General features: G+C 41.2%; 2 protein-coding genes across 3 annotated transcripts in view; one reads left to right on the top strand and one right to left on the bottom strand.

Moving 5' to 3' along the window:
* The window catches only part of LRRC49 (leucine rich repeat containing 49), a 53,680-nt gene extending 46,948 nt beyond the window's left edge, over positions 1-6,732 (bottom strand). The window contains exons 1-6 of one of the 2 annotated variants that reach the window (XM_050903583.1): positions 6,679-6,732; positions 5,718-5,780; positions 5,066-5,153; positions 4,178-4,375; positions 2,529-2,628; positions 1,292-1,495 (exon numbers count right to left, since the gene is read on the bottom strand). In XM_050903583.1, coding sequence (XP_050759540.1) covers positions 1,292-1,495; positions 2,529-2,628; positions 4,178-4,375; positions 5,066-5,153; positions 5,718-5,780; positions 6,679-6,732 — 707 coding nt within the window. The remainder of the gene's footprint in view (positions 1-1,291; positions 1,496-2,528; positions 2,629-4,177; positions 4,376-5,065; positions 5,154-5,717; positions 5,781-6,678) is intronic. The other variant, XM_050903584.1, reaches the window with a different exon arrangement.
* A 2,805-nt stretch (positions 6,733-9,537) lies between these two features.
* LARP6 (La ribonucleoprotein 6, translational regulator) lies at positions 9,538-17,928 on the top strand. The gene is made up of 3 exons (XM_050903264.1): positions 9,538-9,779; positions 14,536-14,728; positions 15,868-17,928. Exons 1-3 carry the CDS (start codon positions 9,550-9,552, stop codon positions 16,936-16,938), a joined length of 1,494 nt encoding a protein of 497 aa, XP_050759221.1. The 5' UTR covers positions 9,538-9,549; the 3' UTR covers positions 16,939-17,928.
* Positions 17,929-18,008: the final 80 nt, after the last annotated feature.

Genomic DNA, 18,008 nt, shown 5'->3' with positions numbered 1-18,008 from the left:
CCTAAATAATAAAAAAACATTATTACTGGCAAACAGCCAATTCCAAACCAGTTTAAAGAAAGACTGTAGTGACACAGGCTTTTGAAAGTTTGTTAGAACACAGAATAAAAAAACCCTGAAAGCCACTGGCCCTTTCTAGACAACGTAGATCTCCAGATTTGGCAGTATTTCTTCTCCCCCTGTACAACTTCACTGTCTTAAAACTTTTCTGTCCTGTCCTATTTTCTCAGATTCCAAATCTAGGTTATTATATACTCAACAGCATCATCTACTGGCTGATGATATTAAACATCATGTGTATTATGCATTTGCTTCGAGAATAATCAAAGATCATATATAGATCAAGCTGAAAACAAGCTGCTAGCAACTGTCTGACTTGTAATCATTGATGTCTTGTCCTACCTACCCCCAAACCATACTTCTATGTAAACAAACCATACAGCACTCAATGTAGTTACAATTTGGAAAATAATTCCATAAAGCACCTTAAAATTATCGTTCCCATGCCCCAATATTCTGCCAGAAACAAAATTAATTTCTACAGGTGAGATTTTTCACATAAAAGCTATAAGCTCTAGTAACATACTGCACTATTGAAAGTTGTCAGTTTTGTATACAGGCTGAATTAGGAGATACATTCTTTGTAATCTGCACATAACTGAAGTTTGTTTACCAGTTCTTCCTTTACTGAATATAAAAAAAATAAGCAAACTGAACAAAATCAGAGCACAACCCTTAGATGTGTGAGCAATTCCACAGATACTTCTATCAAATTATTAGAATTAAAGGCTACAGGATTTGAACTGTATTTTTAGAAAGTAATACAACTAGCAAGTTGTATCTCCCAACAGAACAGAATCAATCAATAAGCAATAAAATCCATGATTCATCTGTCTGATTTTTTCCCAGCTAAATACATCAGGCAGAAATACTTTTTATAGGTTATAAAGAATCAATGAATACTTTACATGACGTGAAAAGAGATTCCACCTGTCACACAAATCTAAGAACACGTATTTAACAGTCCATCAGAACAGAAAATTACATGGAAACATTTAAAATACTTCAGAACTGATGCTAAAATTTACATAAGAAAGGAAGTTTCTGAAGAACATTACAAGCAAAAACTGTGTGCTTCCTCAGTGGGATCCCTAACAGCTAGCGTTAGGGACCAGCTCACTGGTCTCACAGCCAACATCACAATCTGAAAACTCTAACAGAAACAATGATAGATCATAGTTATTACACCATAAAGAAGTAGGATGCTTTAAGTTAGTTTTAGTATTTTTACCTGTTCTTTCCCAACAAAAGGACTCTTAGGGATCTCAGAGTTGAAACCCCACTTATTTCCTCTATCTGATTATCATATAAATCTAAGAAAACAAGATGGTGCAGATTAGAAATATTTTGGATCCGGGTTATAAAGTTATGTTGGAAATTCAAAAGGCGAAGATGATCTTCCCCATCAATAACTGGGCACACTGTCAGTTTTTGCCTGGAAGGAAAAAGAAACAAAACAAAAAACACATGTAAGTAACAAATTGGTAATCCACCTTCTACTCACCCACTCTGAACCAAGGAAAGTATATTACCTTGATTAAGGTAATATTAAGGTAATTAGGTTTGCTAATTAAACTCTGTAAATAAAGCAGTAACTCCTTACTATAAAAAAAATAAGCATTAAAATATAGCAGAAGTGCTTCCAAAATTCTCTGAAAGCCTATCCTTTTAATCAGAGATTTGCTTGTTACATGGAAACTACATGGAAGTTTCATGTTGTGACCACATTAAAATTTCAACATACACAGCCTGCCAATTCTTTAATTTTTTCATCAGATACCACACAAGCAGCCTGTTTAGATCAGAATTCAAAGTGTTCTCTGTCTATGCAATTTTTCTTCGGTTTATAGAACTTTACATTTGAAATATAAATACGTGAAATAATAACTGTTAATGTGAAAATCAAAAGATATAGGAAATTATGCTGAAAATGTTTATTCTTATTTTAGGATTATTCCAGAAGGAGTCCTACTGACCTGTCAAAACTTTTTGGACTACATGAACCTCACCTCCCCCACCCCCCAACAAAACAAACAAACAAACAAAAAAAAATTACAATTAAATGTCTTTCAGATAACACTTTTTGTATGTTCTGGGTAGGGAAAAAAAAAAAAGGACCATTCTACAGTTAATGCATCAGATTAGAACTAATGGAGACATAGCCTATTTCTATAGATTATGTGCAGGACCCTGCATTTGACTCTTAAGCTAGCTCCTTAGTTTACAATGAAAAGCCCTAACTGCCTTAGATGACTGCTGTATGGATATATTCATCACAAGAACACTCATACAGAATTTCTCTATGGGACACAGTTGTTCTCTCAAAAACACACACACACACAAAAACCAACAAAACCAAACCCACCACTCGTACCCTTGACCACAGGCATTACTGGGATGCTCATCACTTCAGACCATCAGACACAAGAGTCGCAAGCTATGGTGTGTGTGCTCCATAACCTTCTCACCTTTCCAGGGTAAGTCTATCAGAGTTCAGTATTTTTTCTTCAGCAGTACGTTGCAATACAGGAAACGTTATTGATGAACTGCTCCCAAAATTTGTGTTATCTATCAGAAAATCATACAGAGAATATATGAACTACTTCTTCGTAAAATCATTTCATTAATTACAGATAATAAAAGCAGAATTTTCTTTCTTATCATAACTAAAGAGTTACACAGTACAGGAAAGTGCTTTTTGCCTCCATTCAGTACTTCGAGTTACCAGTTTTCTTTCCTGCCATTTTTTGTTTACAGCTACATCCCTCTACATCCTCTTTCCAAAGTACGTCCATTTGTTTCGTTTCTGAGAGATTTTTATCAACAATTTGTTGTAAGCAGATATTTTATAGATGCTTTTGTTTTGATTGGAATTACCCAATGATGTTTTAAGATAAGGTTGTATAATTGTTTCACAATTTCAGTATCTGAACTTAAAGAAGACATTATCTAACTTAAGATGAATTTAAAGACACAGATCAAGCAGATGTTGATAGAACTAGAAACTAAAGCACCAACACATTTGAACAGTCCCACTGAACCACAAACAAATGCAAAGTCTTTTAAAGGTAAGTGCATGCAATACCTAGTAATCACTGGTGTTACATTTCACTCCATTATCAAGAAAGAAACAGGCAGCCCTTTAAAACATATTTACAAAGCTATCTATCTTTAACCATTTTGTTAATATAAGGGGGAAGAGGGAGGATGACTAAAAATACCTGCAAAATAAAACAACAAATGTGTTCTGCAAGCTTTAGCTTATTTGGAAAATGATCCACTGAAAAATATTGGTCAAAAATAGATCATCGTGCATGCATGCTACTACAAGAATATAGGCTCAACTTCTATGTGTCTGCCCCCCCCCCTTTTTTTCCCTTCCTTCAAATAAATCGAATATGTTAACGGGAAAAACATTAATTCTTCAATAAACAAAGATAATTGCTTTACTACTATAGAGAGCAAGTTCATTGTTGTCTAAAATATGCCACTAGAAGAGATACCTATATAAGTAAAACAATTTGTTGTGCAATTCAGAATCTTTTCAGTGCTACTCTAACATTTTATCACTAGCTACTCTAACAAACCAGTATAACAACCAACATTCTCTATGTATCCTTCAAGGGGGGAGGGGATGGGGGGGGTGTCATTGAGACCAAAAAGAATCAATTAACATTGTTGCAAAAGTCTTAAATTAGTTGTGTCTCAGGTTTTTAAGCCCATAAACATACAACCAGAGACTTAAAAAAATCAGTCTGAAACATGACATGATAGCAGTACAGTGACTTTTTTCTTCTAATGTCATCCTTCTAAAAACATGTGTGAGAGTTCTCTATTACTGTCCTTTTGTTCAAGAAAGGTTTATAAAAAGCCTGTATTTAAATGCCTATATTGTATTTTGGAAAATATTTCTAGTGCTTTGCTGACAATGATCTATTAACCTCTCTTAATACCCAAAGGGAACAGTAGGCAACACTTGCTATTCAGTCATACATTCTGACAGCCAGAAGCAGCACATCTTACAGGTCATAACTTTTCAATGAGACAACCAGCTGAGGGAAAAAAAAAAACCCCAACCAACCAACAAAAAACTAACAAGACAAGTTTTCACTGTTACCTGAAGCATGTGAACTAATACTGTGGCTGCTTTGTCGGGATCTTGATTTTGTAGGTGTGTGAATAGAAGTCTCGCCAAATCCTGATAAAGAACCTGTATTCTGCTTCAACTCCAAACCAGAAAGTTCTGTCAGACTGGATGGTACTGGAAGATATATCTGCTTATTACGCACCAAAGGACTTAATACTCTTTGGTCTCCTGTGTGGAGAACAAAACCAAATTGCAGACTTAAATTTACTCCATAATAAGTTGCATAATATCCCTAAAAATCAACCCATTCTGAACACCTGTTCGTCTTTATTTTTTACCAGAATGAATAAAAAATTGCCATAATAATTAAACTGATCTCCTATCCTAACTAATCACTGTTTTTATATGAGAGGCAAGCAGCAGCAGTGTGGCAAGAAGTGTTGTGTTTCAAGGCTCTTCCAGGCTTCACCAGTTAGCAGTGATATCACCAAACACCTTGCTTTTCAAAGCCAAAAGCACACAAGCACAACAGGAAAACTATCTCTTCATATCAGGGTTCTGAATTAGAAACTAATTTTGTCTAAATACATTAAAATGTTAAACATCCAATACAGTGTTACAGTAGAGAATTGTGTGGCTTCTGAGTGAACGTATCGTAGGGCACTTGACAGATTGTGGATTTGTAGGTAGAAGAAAGGACACTCTTCCATGGACAGATGAAAAAAGCCATCTGCACTAGGCAGTAGAAGGATACTGGGTTCAGGACGTGATGCAGCAGTAATTACATCGAATTACTGTAGCCAATTAGGAAAAGCTGTCACTCTCACATATTCTAATCATAATACAGTCTTTCTTTACTGTTCAGTTAATAAAAAGAGTTAATAAAAGACAAACAAACCCAACCCTATTGAGTATCACCTTGCCTTCCTGAATAGTTTTTTTCCAGATCATGCTGTAGAAGTCTGTTATGGAAAGATGACTGTTCTTTATTTATCCTGAAGTCAAACTGTAACACAGTATTTAAGGCAAATGTTAAAGTTTTCAAATGCAAATAACGTCTTTACGCAGACAAACACAACCTTAGTAACAACTACAGTTCTCAGAAAACTCTGCAAATGCTTTAAAAAAATTAAATAATTGCTCCAATAAAAAGAACATTCATTCTATTAAGATACTATGACTGAAAAGTTTCACTGTTGGAAACCAAAATGAAAATATGGAAGTCACCAGCACATTCATCTGCAGTTGACCAAATAAAGAAAAAAACCCCATCCTATAAGAGGTACTGCAATTACAGGAGAAAGAGAGGTACAGATGGAAGCATAAGAAATTATATATATATATATATATAAAGTTTATGGCAGGCTATAGTACATCCCCATGTTTTTACTTTATGTATGTTTAATAGAATGAAATAAATTACCAAAAGACTATCAGATACATAACATATTATATTAAAAGTCAACATATTACTACTGAAAAGGCAATTCCTATCTGAAAGCATACAAATTTGGCTGTACCATACAATTGGATTAATTAATATAACTATTAAAGAAAAGGTAATAATTACTGGTTTGCTTTTATCTGGTATTGATGAGGTCTGGATCACCAGCTGAAGACCACAATTATTAACCTGCAAGTTAGAAGAGAAGAAATGGAATATTACATTTTTCAAAAATGGATATCAATACAAAAAGCTGAAGGAACTTTTTTTTTAAAACACTAAAAGTATTTTCAACAGCAAAATCTGCCAAGAAAGGAACTATTTTGCAAAACTATTATGAAGACTATGTCACAGCACTAAGTAACACTAAATAATTTTTAGTTTAAAAAAACCCACTGTTTTTAGTTTTAAAAATACACTGAAAGCGTGACTTTCATGAGGATGTTATGCTCATTATGAAGAAAACAAGTGTTTACATTTAAATATAGGAATTTTTTTAAAAGGCAAAACGTGCTGGTCTTTTAATTGAATTTATATGACACAACGTAGCACCTACCTGCTAAATACTCAAAACATTTAACAGAAATATTTAACCAAATAGCTTATATATCCCAGCAAGTAACAGGAGGCATACTAATAACGTAAGGGAAGCTTCCTCGCGCCAGTCACGGCACAGAGAAGACCGAGCTCGCCTCACCCGCGTTTGCCTCGCGGCCGCTCCCCTCAAAGCGCGAAGCGGCAGGGGCTGCCCTCAGCGGACTCCGCCAGCTGCGAGGCACCTCCCCGCGCAAGGGCCGCACGCAGCCCTCCTCCTCCGCGCCCTCGGCCCCAACACGGCCAGTCACAGCCTCACAGAACCGCGGCGGGGCCGCGGCCTCAGAAGCGCCGCACCGCCACCCCGCCCCGAGCCCGCCCTTCTGAGGAGCGGCGGGGCTCAGCGGGGCACCCCGGCCCAGGAGCAGCACAGCGCGAAGGCGCGCGGCCGCGTAGCGGAAGAATACCACCGGGCCGCTCCCCACAGCCCACACGCCGGTGGCTGAGGAGAAGAGGCGGCTGCCACCCGCCACCCTCCCATGGCAGCACCTACCGGGCCGGGCGCGGCCCGAGGGCCCCTGCCGGGCCGGCACTTGCTGGGCACCATGTAAACCTGCTCCCTCAGCGCCTCACAACACCTCAGACCGCCGCGCCGGCCGCCGCCCCTGTCGGAAATCGCTCCGCCGTTACCGGGGCAACCGCCGCTTCCGGCCCGCTCCCGGCAAGCCTCGCCCGTGCCCCGCCTGCTGGCTGAGGCAGTGCCGAGTGGCGGGAAGCCGTGAGGTGATGTCGCGCTGTGCGGCCGTTCTGCTGTCCCCGGTGCCTGCTTCGGGAGCGATGCTGCCCGGCCAGGCGGCCTCAGGTAGGGGGCAGGATTCGAGGAGGCGCGGAAGGGGGCCTCGCAAGTGCGCGGCTGTCCGCCCCTCCAGTAGTAAAAAGACACTAATACGATTATATTTTTCTGAATTCTAAATGCAAGTGACTAGGTATGAAAAACCGTGAAAAGGCAGGAAGCTGGACGTACCTTCCAGCTTCCTATTCTGCCTCAAGAAGTTGCCTTGCAGGCACATACTTGACACAAAATGTGAAAATCTGACTCGGAGAGGTCGGGTACAGACGCGGTGTGCTCAAGAGTTCCGTCTGTTTGATCGGCACCTCAGTCTTGTGTCAGCTCTTGCTGCTGGCAGGTCAGTACCTGCTAACCCTAAGCAGCTCTTGGAGCCCAGAAGCCCCACAGATGAGTAGTGGATGCTTTTAAACACACACATCAAGAACTCACTCAGCGGCTAGAGAAGCAATGGCGTGGCTGTGTGGAAGGGCTGTGAATTGCCTCACAGTGTCTTCCCCATCCATAATCCCGGATTTAGCTTTGTGTATTGTCGCTTTAGTTACCGTTTGCTGAAAGGCTGACAGAAAAATAATGTAATTATGGCTGGCTTTGTGAGAAATACGAAATATAAAATATTTCGTGGTTTTTTTATATGTAGACAATACTGTGCCAACAATGAATGTGGCATAAGAAATCTGTGAAAGTTTTGCACAGTTGAGGTTCATGGAATTATAATCCTAACTGGGTATCAGAAATTCAGCTGAGATATGGGTTCCCCTCGAAGGGACTTGTCTACATTATTAATTTAGTTTTAAGTTCTCCCACGGTTACAAATACTCCTTAATCTCTGCTGCTAGTTAAGCATTATAGAACATTGCTATATGGGGGGGGGGGGGGGGGGGAAGAAACATTAGCCTGGCAATTTCAATGGAGATCTAATTAACACAGCGTTTGAAATGACATCAGTCTTCATCTATGCTATTTCTCTCAACATTATTAACGTATTTGTAGCAGACTAGATGATAATGATAGTAGGACTCTTCAAAGAAATGAGCTAAAAATTGACAAAGCCAAAGGTCAATTCTATGTAGTGACCACTGGTAAAGCAAAAAAACAAATCTAGTGTCCTTTCCTCTAAAATCAAGTTCACTTAAGCTCAACAGGAGTCATCAGATAAACTGAAATGTCTCTCTCAAACATCATTTAGGTTAGCTGTAGCACAAGATAGTTCTTTGCTCATACTGATCCTGACCTTTTTCCTACCCAGGGAGGCAAACAACTCCCATGAACTCAAATACAAAATCAGACCCACAATCCCTGTATGTACTCTCTCCTAGAATGTGTATTTTGTGTTTGTATGTCTGTTCCCACTGAAATCAATAGCAAAGTGATGCCCTACCCAAGACTTATTACAAAATGCTGTTCCACTAGCAGAGGACTAGAGGTTTGGTTAGTGATGCATGTAAGCGTATTTCATAAACAAAATATTTCATTGCTTAAGGCACGTTAAAAAATAAGCCAAACCCACTGAGGCAGAGCGGTAGTCCCAAAATGTGTTCATGCCAGCAAATCTGACTCATGAGGACTGTTTGTCACAGTGATGAGCAAGAACTGGCCCCTGAGTGCAGTCTCACTTCTTGTCCATCCAAATTTTTAAGAGGAAAACATTGAAGCAATACAGTGGAGTACAATTCAGATGAATTGTACAGACAAAAACAAGGATGCCACAAATGAAGCGGTGACTTAAAGATCCAACCTGCATTTAGTAGTTCGGGTTCAGATAGTATCGAAAAAAAGATCTTCCCTGGCTGAAGAATGAATATTTACACGGTAAATTGAAATGCTTTAGATTCTAATCCTGAAAACATTGAATGCTAATTTCACTTTAATAGCTGAAACAGTCCACTGAAATATAGTGCAATAGTCTTAAATTCAAAATCAATCAATGCATAAGTGTTTCAGAAAAGGGGCGTCTATTTTAGTAAGTTCTTGTGGGGGAATGTTTTTGTTCTGTGTAAGTACCATACAGAATTATAGAGGAGTGCGCTACAAAAAGAACATATCCAATCATGTCCTTGTTCACTCGGTTGTCTTATTTCCAAATCTCATCCTCGGCATTTAAAACCACACTTACCCCAGCGTAACCTTTTCGAATTTCGTAAAACGCAACGCTCTAGTCAGGACACAGCAGCGCAGCCCCAAGGCTGTAGAAGGAGATGAGAAGCTGGGACGTTGCTCTTCGGTGAGGAGCCAGCTGTTTTCTGTTGAAATAAAAGCAGTCCCAATTCAATCGCCAATGAGAAAGAAACTTTAACTGGCCGGCTGACCCGGGGGCCTGCAGCCCTCCCGGCGGGCCTCGCATTGGGGGCAGTCATCGCTGGAGGAGGGACAGACCCTCCCGCCGCCGTGCCGGGGCGCGCCCGGGGCAGCGGAGCTGGGAGCGCCGCCCCAGCGCCGCTCGCTCCGCGCCGCCGCCTCAGCGGGAGAGGAGACGGAGGGAGGCGGGCGGCGGCTGCCGCAGCCCGGGACATCGCTGGTGTCGCGGCGGCGGGCTGAGCCCGGCCGGCGGCACGGCGCGCTCTGCCGCCGAGCGCCATGGCCCAGCGGCAGCCGAGCACCCCTGGGGGCCCCGAGGCGGCGGAGCCCGGGCCTGGGGCCGCCGGCCCGGAGCTGACGGCGGCGAGCGGCCCCGCGCAGATCCGAGTAGCGGTCCAGGCGGCCGCGGAGGAGGAAGAGGAGGAGGAGGGCGGCGGCGCGCCGTGCCCGGCGGCGCGGGGCGGCGGCAGCTGCAGTGAGGAGGACTCGGGGCGGTGCGGGCGCTCCAGGTGAGCCCGCCAGGGCGCGGGTCGGGCTGCGGCGGCGGCAGGGAAGGGGCCCCGGCCGGCGCCCACCTCTCCCTGTAGGCCTGGCTGTGCGGGGCGAGGAGCGGGGCCGCCGCGGACACCCCCGTAACGATGCGGCCGTGGCTGATGCAACGCCGGCGGCGAGGGGTGGGAGACGTGGGACACCCTCCAACGGGGACACCCGGCAGCCGCAGGGCAGCCGCCGGGCAGGAGCTGCCCGCGGTGGCCGTGACTCCTCCTGGGCTGCGTGTCCCCCTCCGAGGGAACTGGCGGGGCCCAGCCCCGTGCCGTAGGTGCGGAGCGGGACGGGGCTTCCCCACAGCGAGAAGCGCCGGGCTGTGGTGCTCCCGACATTTCCATTTCATTGCCTTTTACAGAAAGGGCTTTGGGGCTGGTTGTTGTGGGTTTGGGGTTTTTTTTCCCGTTTGGTTTTTATTGCATAGAACTGTAGAGATTTTCTTTAGTAGAATTAAGACATGGACAAGCAGACCTGTTCTATGGCTTTGGAAACAAGTTGACCACACATGAAATCAAGACCAGGTTAAATGCAGAAGAAACTACCCCTTTATAATTTACTCTACTGTTTGATAATGCCAATAGCGTTGTCTGTATTTAATGGTAATTTGCAGGAATTATTACTGATGCCTGAAGTTGCTTTGATGCCTACCAGAATCTCCTATTTGTAAAAGGAACAGCCAGAATTTTTGTGCCAGAAAACTGCAGAGAGACAAAGCTCACTAGTTGTAGTTCATCTCGTGTTTTGTACTAAAGCTGCAGATGCAGTGATAAATTCAGTCACATAAAAATTTAGGTACAGTAGCATGAAATTCAGTATTTTGTTCCAAGATCGATTGTTTCTAATTGATTCTCTAATTTCATATCCTAGCACTGACTCAGAATGAACTGCGATGCATTATTTTAAATTACAGAGGGGTAGTTGGAGAGAGAAAAATTTCTGCAGCTGCCAAAGCTCTCAGCTTTGTACTATAAAAACAGCAGGTGAGCATAGGTAGACACAAGTAAAATGTTTAAACTGAGTCTACTTAGTCTTTCCACAGTCATATGTGACTTTTGTATTTTTATAAATCAAATGTGTACAGCAGTCTACAGTGTTGCATTCCAATGACTGATTTCTTAAATTCAGAATATTTTTTACATTTGTTTTCTTTGATAGTTACTTGTGTAAGAGCTTCTAGCCCTGGCCTAGACTAGAAAAAACGGTGGTTATTTTTTCAAACTTTGTAACACATAATAGCTAACTCTTAAATGCCGCTTATGTAATTGTCTGCAGTAGGTGCTATCTTCAGAAATGTTTGCTGCCAATGCTGATGTATATTCAGTTCTTGTGGAGGTTGCCTTTTTGTAAATGGCCTCTTCCTGATCCAGGAAAGGCCAGAGGTATTGCCATGGAGAGAACTAGAAAGGCTCTGCATCAAAAGTAGGTGAGTGGAGTTCACATGTGCTTTTGCCTTTTACATGTAACCTTAGCTAAGGATTTACTTTCGGGAATGCAACATCTGGTAGGAAATTATTTACCCAAACATTTGGAAAATTGTCAGTCATGGTCTAAAACTGCTGGGAATGAGCCATTTCACTCTCCAGCTAAGCTAGCAGGCAATTTAGATTTTTTTTCTCAATTTCTAGGTTTTATAACTTAAGAAATGAAAACCATTTTCTCATGGTCAAGACACCACAGTTCTTTGGGAGATCTCTGAGTATTTGTGACATTCAGTCCTCAGCCATTTAGCTGCGAGGTGCTTCAGAAAAATCTTCAGGCTCTTTATAACAAACAGGTAGTTCTCCTGTGCAGAAAGTAAAGCTGTTCTTGCTCAACTGAAGTTTATTTTGGATGCAGACAGACACAGGAAGAATCTGAGCTTGAAAGGTGAATGTTTTTATGATGTTGTCAGTCTAAAATATAATGTTTCACAACAGAAATTGAAATTTAGATTGCTGCAGCCACACATCCCGTTAGTAGGCACCCAGTATTGTATCCACTAGTTTTTGTTAACAGACTTGCACTGCCTTTGAGTGATTGTACTGTTGGAACAGCAACTTAATGCTGTAAACTATATTTCCACATGGTGCTTATTAATACAATACCTTATTCCTTTTGAGACTCAGCAAAAACTTGTCAAAAGGTTAGAGTCTCTCCAGACAATTTAATATATTGTTTGCGAGTTTTGATATTTAAAACCCAAAGTCTGTTCTCTATGCAGATAACTGTTTAGTTTCTTGTGTGACTAATAGCCAGATGAGTCACCATGTTAAAAGGTTGTTTTTCAGTCTATCCTAACTGTTTTGACAAGCATATCCGTCACAAAGCTCTGAGTAAAGAAGTAAGTAAATGAAAGTTGTGAATAACTACTAGGCCTTTTTATTTTCGTTGATGTTGACTGACATTGATTTATCAATTACCTTTGTAGTAGAGTTGATACCCTAGAGGTACTACCAGTTGATCATTACTATGAATTAAGATGGAGCTAGTTACAAATTTCTGCCTTTGCTGTAGGTGGAATTTCCGTACACACTTAGTGAGGGCTGTTGTAAGAGCCCTAAAGATTTTGTAAAAGCTGAACCATTTGCCAAATATAGAAATGGTATATAGTTCAGACTGTGACCAGTATTTCATTTAGAGGTGAAATGAGACCTGTTTCACTCTGATTCAGTGTGTTAACACTGTAAGTAAGGAAGGTACTGATCTTTGCACACATGCAGTTCATGGTTTTTTCCCAAGCATGATGCTCCGTTTTCTTTCCATCCAAACCTTCCAAATACCTGCAAATGTCTGTACTAATAAATCCTCTAAAAAACCTGTAAGCTCCATCCTGAATTGAAGGTAAGCTTTTCTTAGCAGAGTGTGAATATGTAAAACTGCTGAAATGTTCTGAGTTTCTTGTGCCCACACTATTTCTGAATCGGTAGTGAATGAAAAATGAGTAGTAGTGGGGTAAAGGAATATCATGAATGAAAAATAAACACTTAACCTTGTTTTTTCTTCCTTCTGAAACCAGCACCCACAGCTGGCCATTAAATGTTTTTTACTATCTTAATCATAACTTCATCTATTATCCTCCACTTCTGGCATTGTCAAATCAATTGTTTCTTGCTCTCTCACTCTTGTCATTCCTTTGAACTGTACCCCACTAAGTGGCTGGGAGATTTTAACAAGGAGACTTCTAGGATTGTGTGAGTGAGTATCCATGTATATCTGATGTGTTGCCCTGTCATCAGAAGAACCATAAGAAGTAAATAAATCATTAGCTTCAAAAAGCCAGGTCCCAGAGAATTGCTGCAACTTGTCACGCCTGGGAGCGCGTTCCCTGTGCAGAGCCCGTTGACCTGAGCGGTATCTTCAGATGTACAGCAAGCACCTGCCTAGGCAGTGCTGCTGCCTGCGCCCAGGCGTGGGCAGCATGTCACTCAGCATTGAGATCAGAGTCTCCAGTTCGTCTCCAGGACAAAACTGCCATGGGGCAAGGTGATTCAGTAGCCTGCATCCTCCCTGCCAGATTGCCCTCAGAGAACTCTAGTGTGATGCCTGCTCCCTTGTTTAATGATTTCACAAGCTCTGCAAAAGCCATTTAAAACAATTTTGGGAAAATATCTGGCTCCTCCTTTTTTGTTGCTGAGGTACATGGGAGACCAAAGTAATACATGATTTACAGGGTCTAGAGAGCTTAGTGGATGACTTATTTATTTTAACAAACACTTTCATGATGGTCCCACAGCAAAACTAGACTGGTAACAGCTTGAAAAAAATGACTCTGGCTTAAGATAGACTTGTGCATTATAGTTCTTATAGCAACATCTATGGCTGTAGTCTGTGGGTGAACTATTTGCCTCAATGCCAGATAACAATTTAAATGGTCATTTGTATTTCAGCAACAAACATGTTGCTGTAACTGTATGTGGCAAGGAGTTTATCTCAAATCCATGGTTGCAGTATCTTTTTTTGGGACAGGATGCTCAGCAGTGCTCCGTTTTGCACAGATACCCAGACAACATGATGGGAGGGGGAGAGAGGAAATGAGAATGACTTCTTAGCAACCTGCGTATGTGTGCAATACAGCTGTTCCTGAGGTACACGAGCTGCTACTGCACCAGAGTCGTTAATCTGAAATGTACATACTGTTTAGGCCCCTTGGTAAACTGCTAGTTAAGTTACTCTGTCACTCTGGAAGTGACCTGTAAAAAGTGCAATAGTCCTGTCAGTCTTTCTTACTCCCTGGATACTGGCTCCTGCATTCATGCAGTGACAAGGCTTGAAAAATCATGGTTGCATCAAGTTGGAATATTCATTCACTGGTACATGACACTACTCATGAAGCATATAAATGTCAAGCCTATGTTTAATAGCTTCATACTGAAAAATAAAACACTCTCACTGCAGGAACTTTGTATAGCACCAAGTGCCTGTGCACCTGCACTTTATGTTTTGGTGTAGGATTTGAGTTGACAGAGCGTTTTCAAGATGCTAGTATGTGTGTCTCATTGTTCTACACTGAGATCAGCTTTTGGAATGAGCTCAGGAACTTGACTGCTTATACTGACTGGAAAGCTTCATCCTCTGAGCTGGCCTCCTGCCTCAGATGGATAGGGTGATACCTGTTCAGTGCCTACATATAAAGTAAGTTGGAATCGGCATTATGGTTATGCCTTTTCATTTTGAAAGACTATTTGAATCCACTAACATAAGATGAAGATATGTTAATAAAATGATTTAACTGTTTTCCAGTGGTGGGGAAAATGATGATGACCCTGACCAGAACTGGAAACCACCAGAAAATGACCTGATCCAGAAGTTAATAGCACAGATTGAATATTACTTCTCAGATGAGAACCTTGAGAAAGATGCCTTCCTTCTAAAGCATGTGAGAAGAAATAAGATGGGCTATGTCAGCGTTAAACTCCTCACTTCTTTTAAGAAGGTAAGCTAACGTTTTAAGACTTGAAGTGCCTTGTGTAAGCCTGATGAATCTAAAAACATTAGGAGAGATGAGATGAAAATAACTTATTCTATAGAGGCAGTTTTACAGTCTTCCTCTTCATCTGCCTCTCTCAGGGGTTGATTCAGTTTTGATGTGATGGTTAGGTTTGTTCTCATCCAGAACTTTAATTGCTGAACTCGTTAATGATTGGCTAGGGAAGTCAGAGGCTTTTAAGCAACTAAGCTTTTAAATTATCATTCTGGGAGAGAGTAGGGCATAGTAAATGGGACATTGGATAAAATTCATTTCTAGATCAGCTACTCATGAGTAGCTAAGTCATCCTGGTAAAGTTACTTTCCTGTCTCCGAGAAGGGATGGTGAATCTGACCTTTGCAAATGTATAGAGATCCAAAAATTAAGAGTAGTAGAAAGTATCCGGTAACTGCAGTCACTTAAAGGTGAGGTGGGTTTTATTCTTTTTTTGTTTGTTTTTACATTAGGAACTCCTATGTACCTGTGTGTAACTGATTTCTAAAAATACATTAGAAAAACTTTGCCAAGATTCTAAATCTGACAGTTTTGCAGAGCTATTCAGTCTAGAAGTTAAGGCACTCCCATTTTCTTCAGACCACTTCAAACAGATTATACTGATAACAGATACTCTTTAAAACAATCCTTGGAAATGGAGGAGTTTGGGTTTGGTTTTTTTTTCAAACTGAGATTTTTGAGGGAGGAAAAATCTGTTCAACAAAATGAAGCCCTAACCTTGGCAAAACTACTTGTTTGGCAAATTTAACAAAATAAAACCCACAGAACACGCATTTTGGTCATGGTTCAGACCTAGATATGGAATGACCGAACATCACTTGAGCAGGCTTTAAGATAAAGTAATGATTTTCAGTTTGAGATTTGGTGTCAGTTCCTATTTTCAGTAGATTCAACAGGACATGAGCTTTACAGGAGCTCACTGATACCCATTATAGCAGGAAAACTGTTTACTTTTTCACTCAAGTCTGCTACATGAAACTTAAATCCAGGTTTCTGTTTGTAGACTGGAGCCTGCATCTGCCTTACACTGTCTGTAATTAGTTTGAGTAGGTTTGATCAGTCGTGCTGCTTAACCTGTGTCTGTCTTCAAGGTGAAACACCTTACCCGTGACTGGAGAACCACAGCCTATGCACTGAAGTACTCAGACACTCTTGAGCTCAATGACGATAACAGAAAGGTTAGAAGAAATACTCCAGTTCCAGTGTTTCCAAGTGAAAACCTCCCTACCAGGATGTTACTGGTGTATGATATCCACATGATTTCTGAGCTGCAGGCTCTTAACAAACAAGAAAATGGATGCATGCAAGAAAGGATAATGGAGCATCTCCTCAAAGCCTTTGTAACTTTTGGTGCAATTTCATCAGTTCGTATTCTCAAGCCTGGTAGGGATCTACCACCTGATATCAGGAGGGTCAGCAATCGGTACACCCAACTGGGAACTCAGGAATGTGCAATTATAGAATTTGAAGAAGTAGATGCTGCTGTACGTGCTCACGACTTCACATGTGCTGAACAGAAAGAGACCGGCATGAAGGTTGTCCTAATAGGCATGAAACCTCCAAAGAAAAAAGTTCCCAAAGACAAGAACCATGATGAAGATACCAGCAAGAGTCTTAAGAAGGCTAGATCACTTAATAAGAGAGTTGAGGAACTTCAGTTTGTTGGTGATGAATCTTCAGCAAATAGCTCTTCTGACCCAGAGAGTAATCCTACATCACCATTATCAGGACGCAAAAGTACTGCAACAAATACTACGAGTAATTTGAGCCCCGTCATTCACCCAAACAACCATTTGAGTCCTACTGTGTCACCCAGATCAAGTCCTTGGAATAGTCCATCTTCACTAAGAAAAGTAACCAGAAAGTCTCTGCTGGCTGAAGATAGCAAGCTTAACTCAAGCAGTAGCCCTGAAATTCCAAGGAAATGTGCAGATTATTCCTCAGATAGCAGTATCACTCCTTCTGGTAGCCCCTGGGTACAGAGAAGAAAAGCTCAAACTGCAACACAAGAGAAGAGTCCCATCAGTAGCCCCATGTTGGCTCGAAAAATACAAAATGCAGATGGTCTACCTGTAGGGGTGCTGCGGCTGCCTAAAGGTCCTGATGGCACTAAAGGATTCCACAATGGATGTGAAAGAAGGAAGGCTATGAAGAATGTATAAATCATTCTTAACAAAAAAAAATAATCTCACAAGTCAGTCAACTGCTTTTGTTCAAGCCTGGTGAAAAATTGTCACTTGAGTGACAGAGTTCAGTCAGTATTTAATTTTAAAAGATTTTGTATTCATATAGAGACTTTATCATTTGTATATTCACTTCACAGAATCACAGAACAGTTGAAGTTGGAAGGCATCTCTGGAGATTGTCCAGTCTATCTCCTTTGCTCAAGCAGGGTCCACTACAGCAGGTCACTTGGGGTTTTGAATATCTGCAAGGATAGGGACTCCCCAGCCTGTCTGGGCAATGCATTCCCTTGTTCAACCATCCACACAGTAAAAAGTGTTTCCTTACATTCAGGTGGAATTTCCTGTGTTTCAGTTTGTGCCCCTTTTCCTGTTACTGGGTATCGCTGAGAAGAGCCTAGCTCCATCTTCTTTACTCCTTCCCATCAGATACTTAAAAACATTGATGAGATCCGCTGCCTGAGCCTTCTCTTCTCCAGTCTAAACAGCCCCAGCTCTTTAGGCCTCACATGAGGGATGCTCCAGTCTCTTAATCATCTTACGCACCTATCTAATGCAATGCCCTTATCTGCGTCATAATTTTTTTTTAATGTATTAGTCTGAAATGCCTAAATATTGAAACAGGCATATAAATCATCCATGTAACTACATTATTTGCAAAGCTACAATCCTGAAGAGCAGTGTGTAAATACTTGCAGTTTAGCAGTTGTCTTATGGTAAGCTGTGGTACATTACCAGCCTAATCATAAGGAATAGAGGTTTTGAAGACTTTCTGCGTTTGTCTCAAAAGGAACTGAGAAACTTACGCTACAGTGAGCAGTTGCTGTCTGCCTGCATACATCTCCAAAGAAAATATTGTTTAGTAGGACCAAAGTGTATATTTTCACGTGATATGAATAAAGACTCTGAACATTGAAGACTGTTGTGTTATATAATCAGATGGAAATAAAAAAATATTAACTCAGTCTAGATCTATTTTGTTTACTTTAAAAAATAACTTGAGCTACACCTGAATAGATACTTAAACCTCATCTTATACCATATGAAAT

The sequence above is a fragment of the Gymnogyps californianus genome, chromosome 11, assembly GCF_018139145.2.
Source record: "Gymnogyps californianus isolate 813 chromosome 11, ASM1813914v2, whole genome shotgun sequence".
Classification (NCBI taxonomy): Eukaryota; Metazoa; Chordata; class Aves; order Accipitriformes; family Cathartidae; genus Gymnogyps; species Gymnogyps californianus.
This window is presented reverse-complemented; position numbering and strand designations above follow the sequence as displayed.

Coding starts and splice junctions, on each gene's coding strand:
- LARP6 (XM_050903264.1), top strand. CDS start 9,550: ATGGCCCAGCGGCAGCCGAGCACCCCTGGGGGCCCCGAGGCGGCGGAG. Junction 9,780..14,535: donor GGGCGGTGCGGGCGCTCCAG/GTGAGCCCGCCA, acceptor ACTGTTTTCCAG/TGGTGGGGAAAATGATGATG. Junction 14,729..15,867: donor TCCTCACTTCTTTTAAGAAG/GTAAGCTAACGT, acceptor TCTGTCTTCAAG/GTGAAACACCTTACCCGTGA.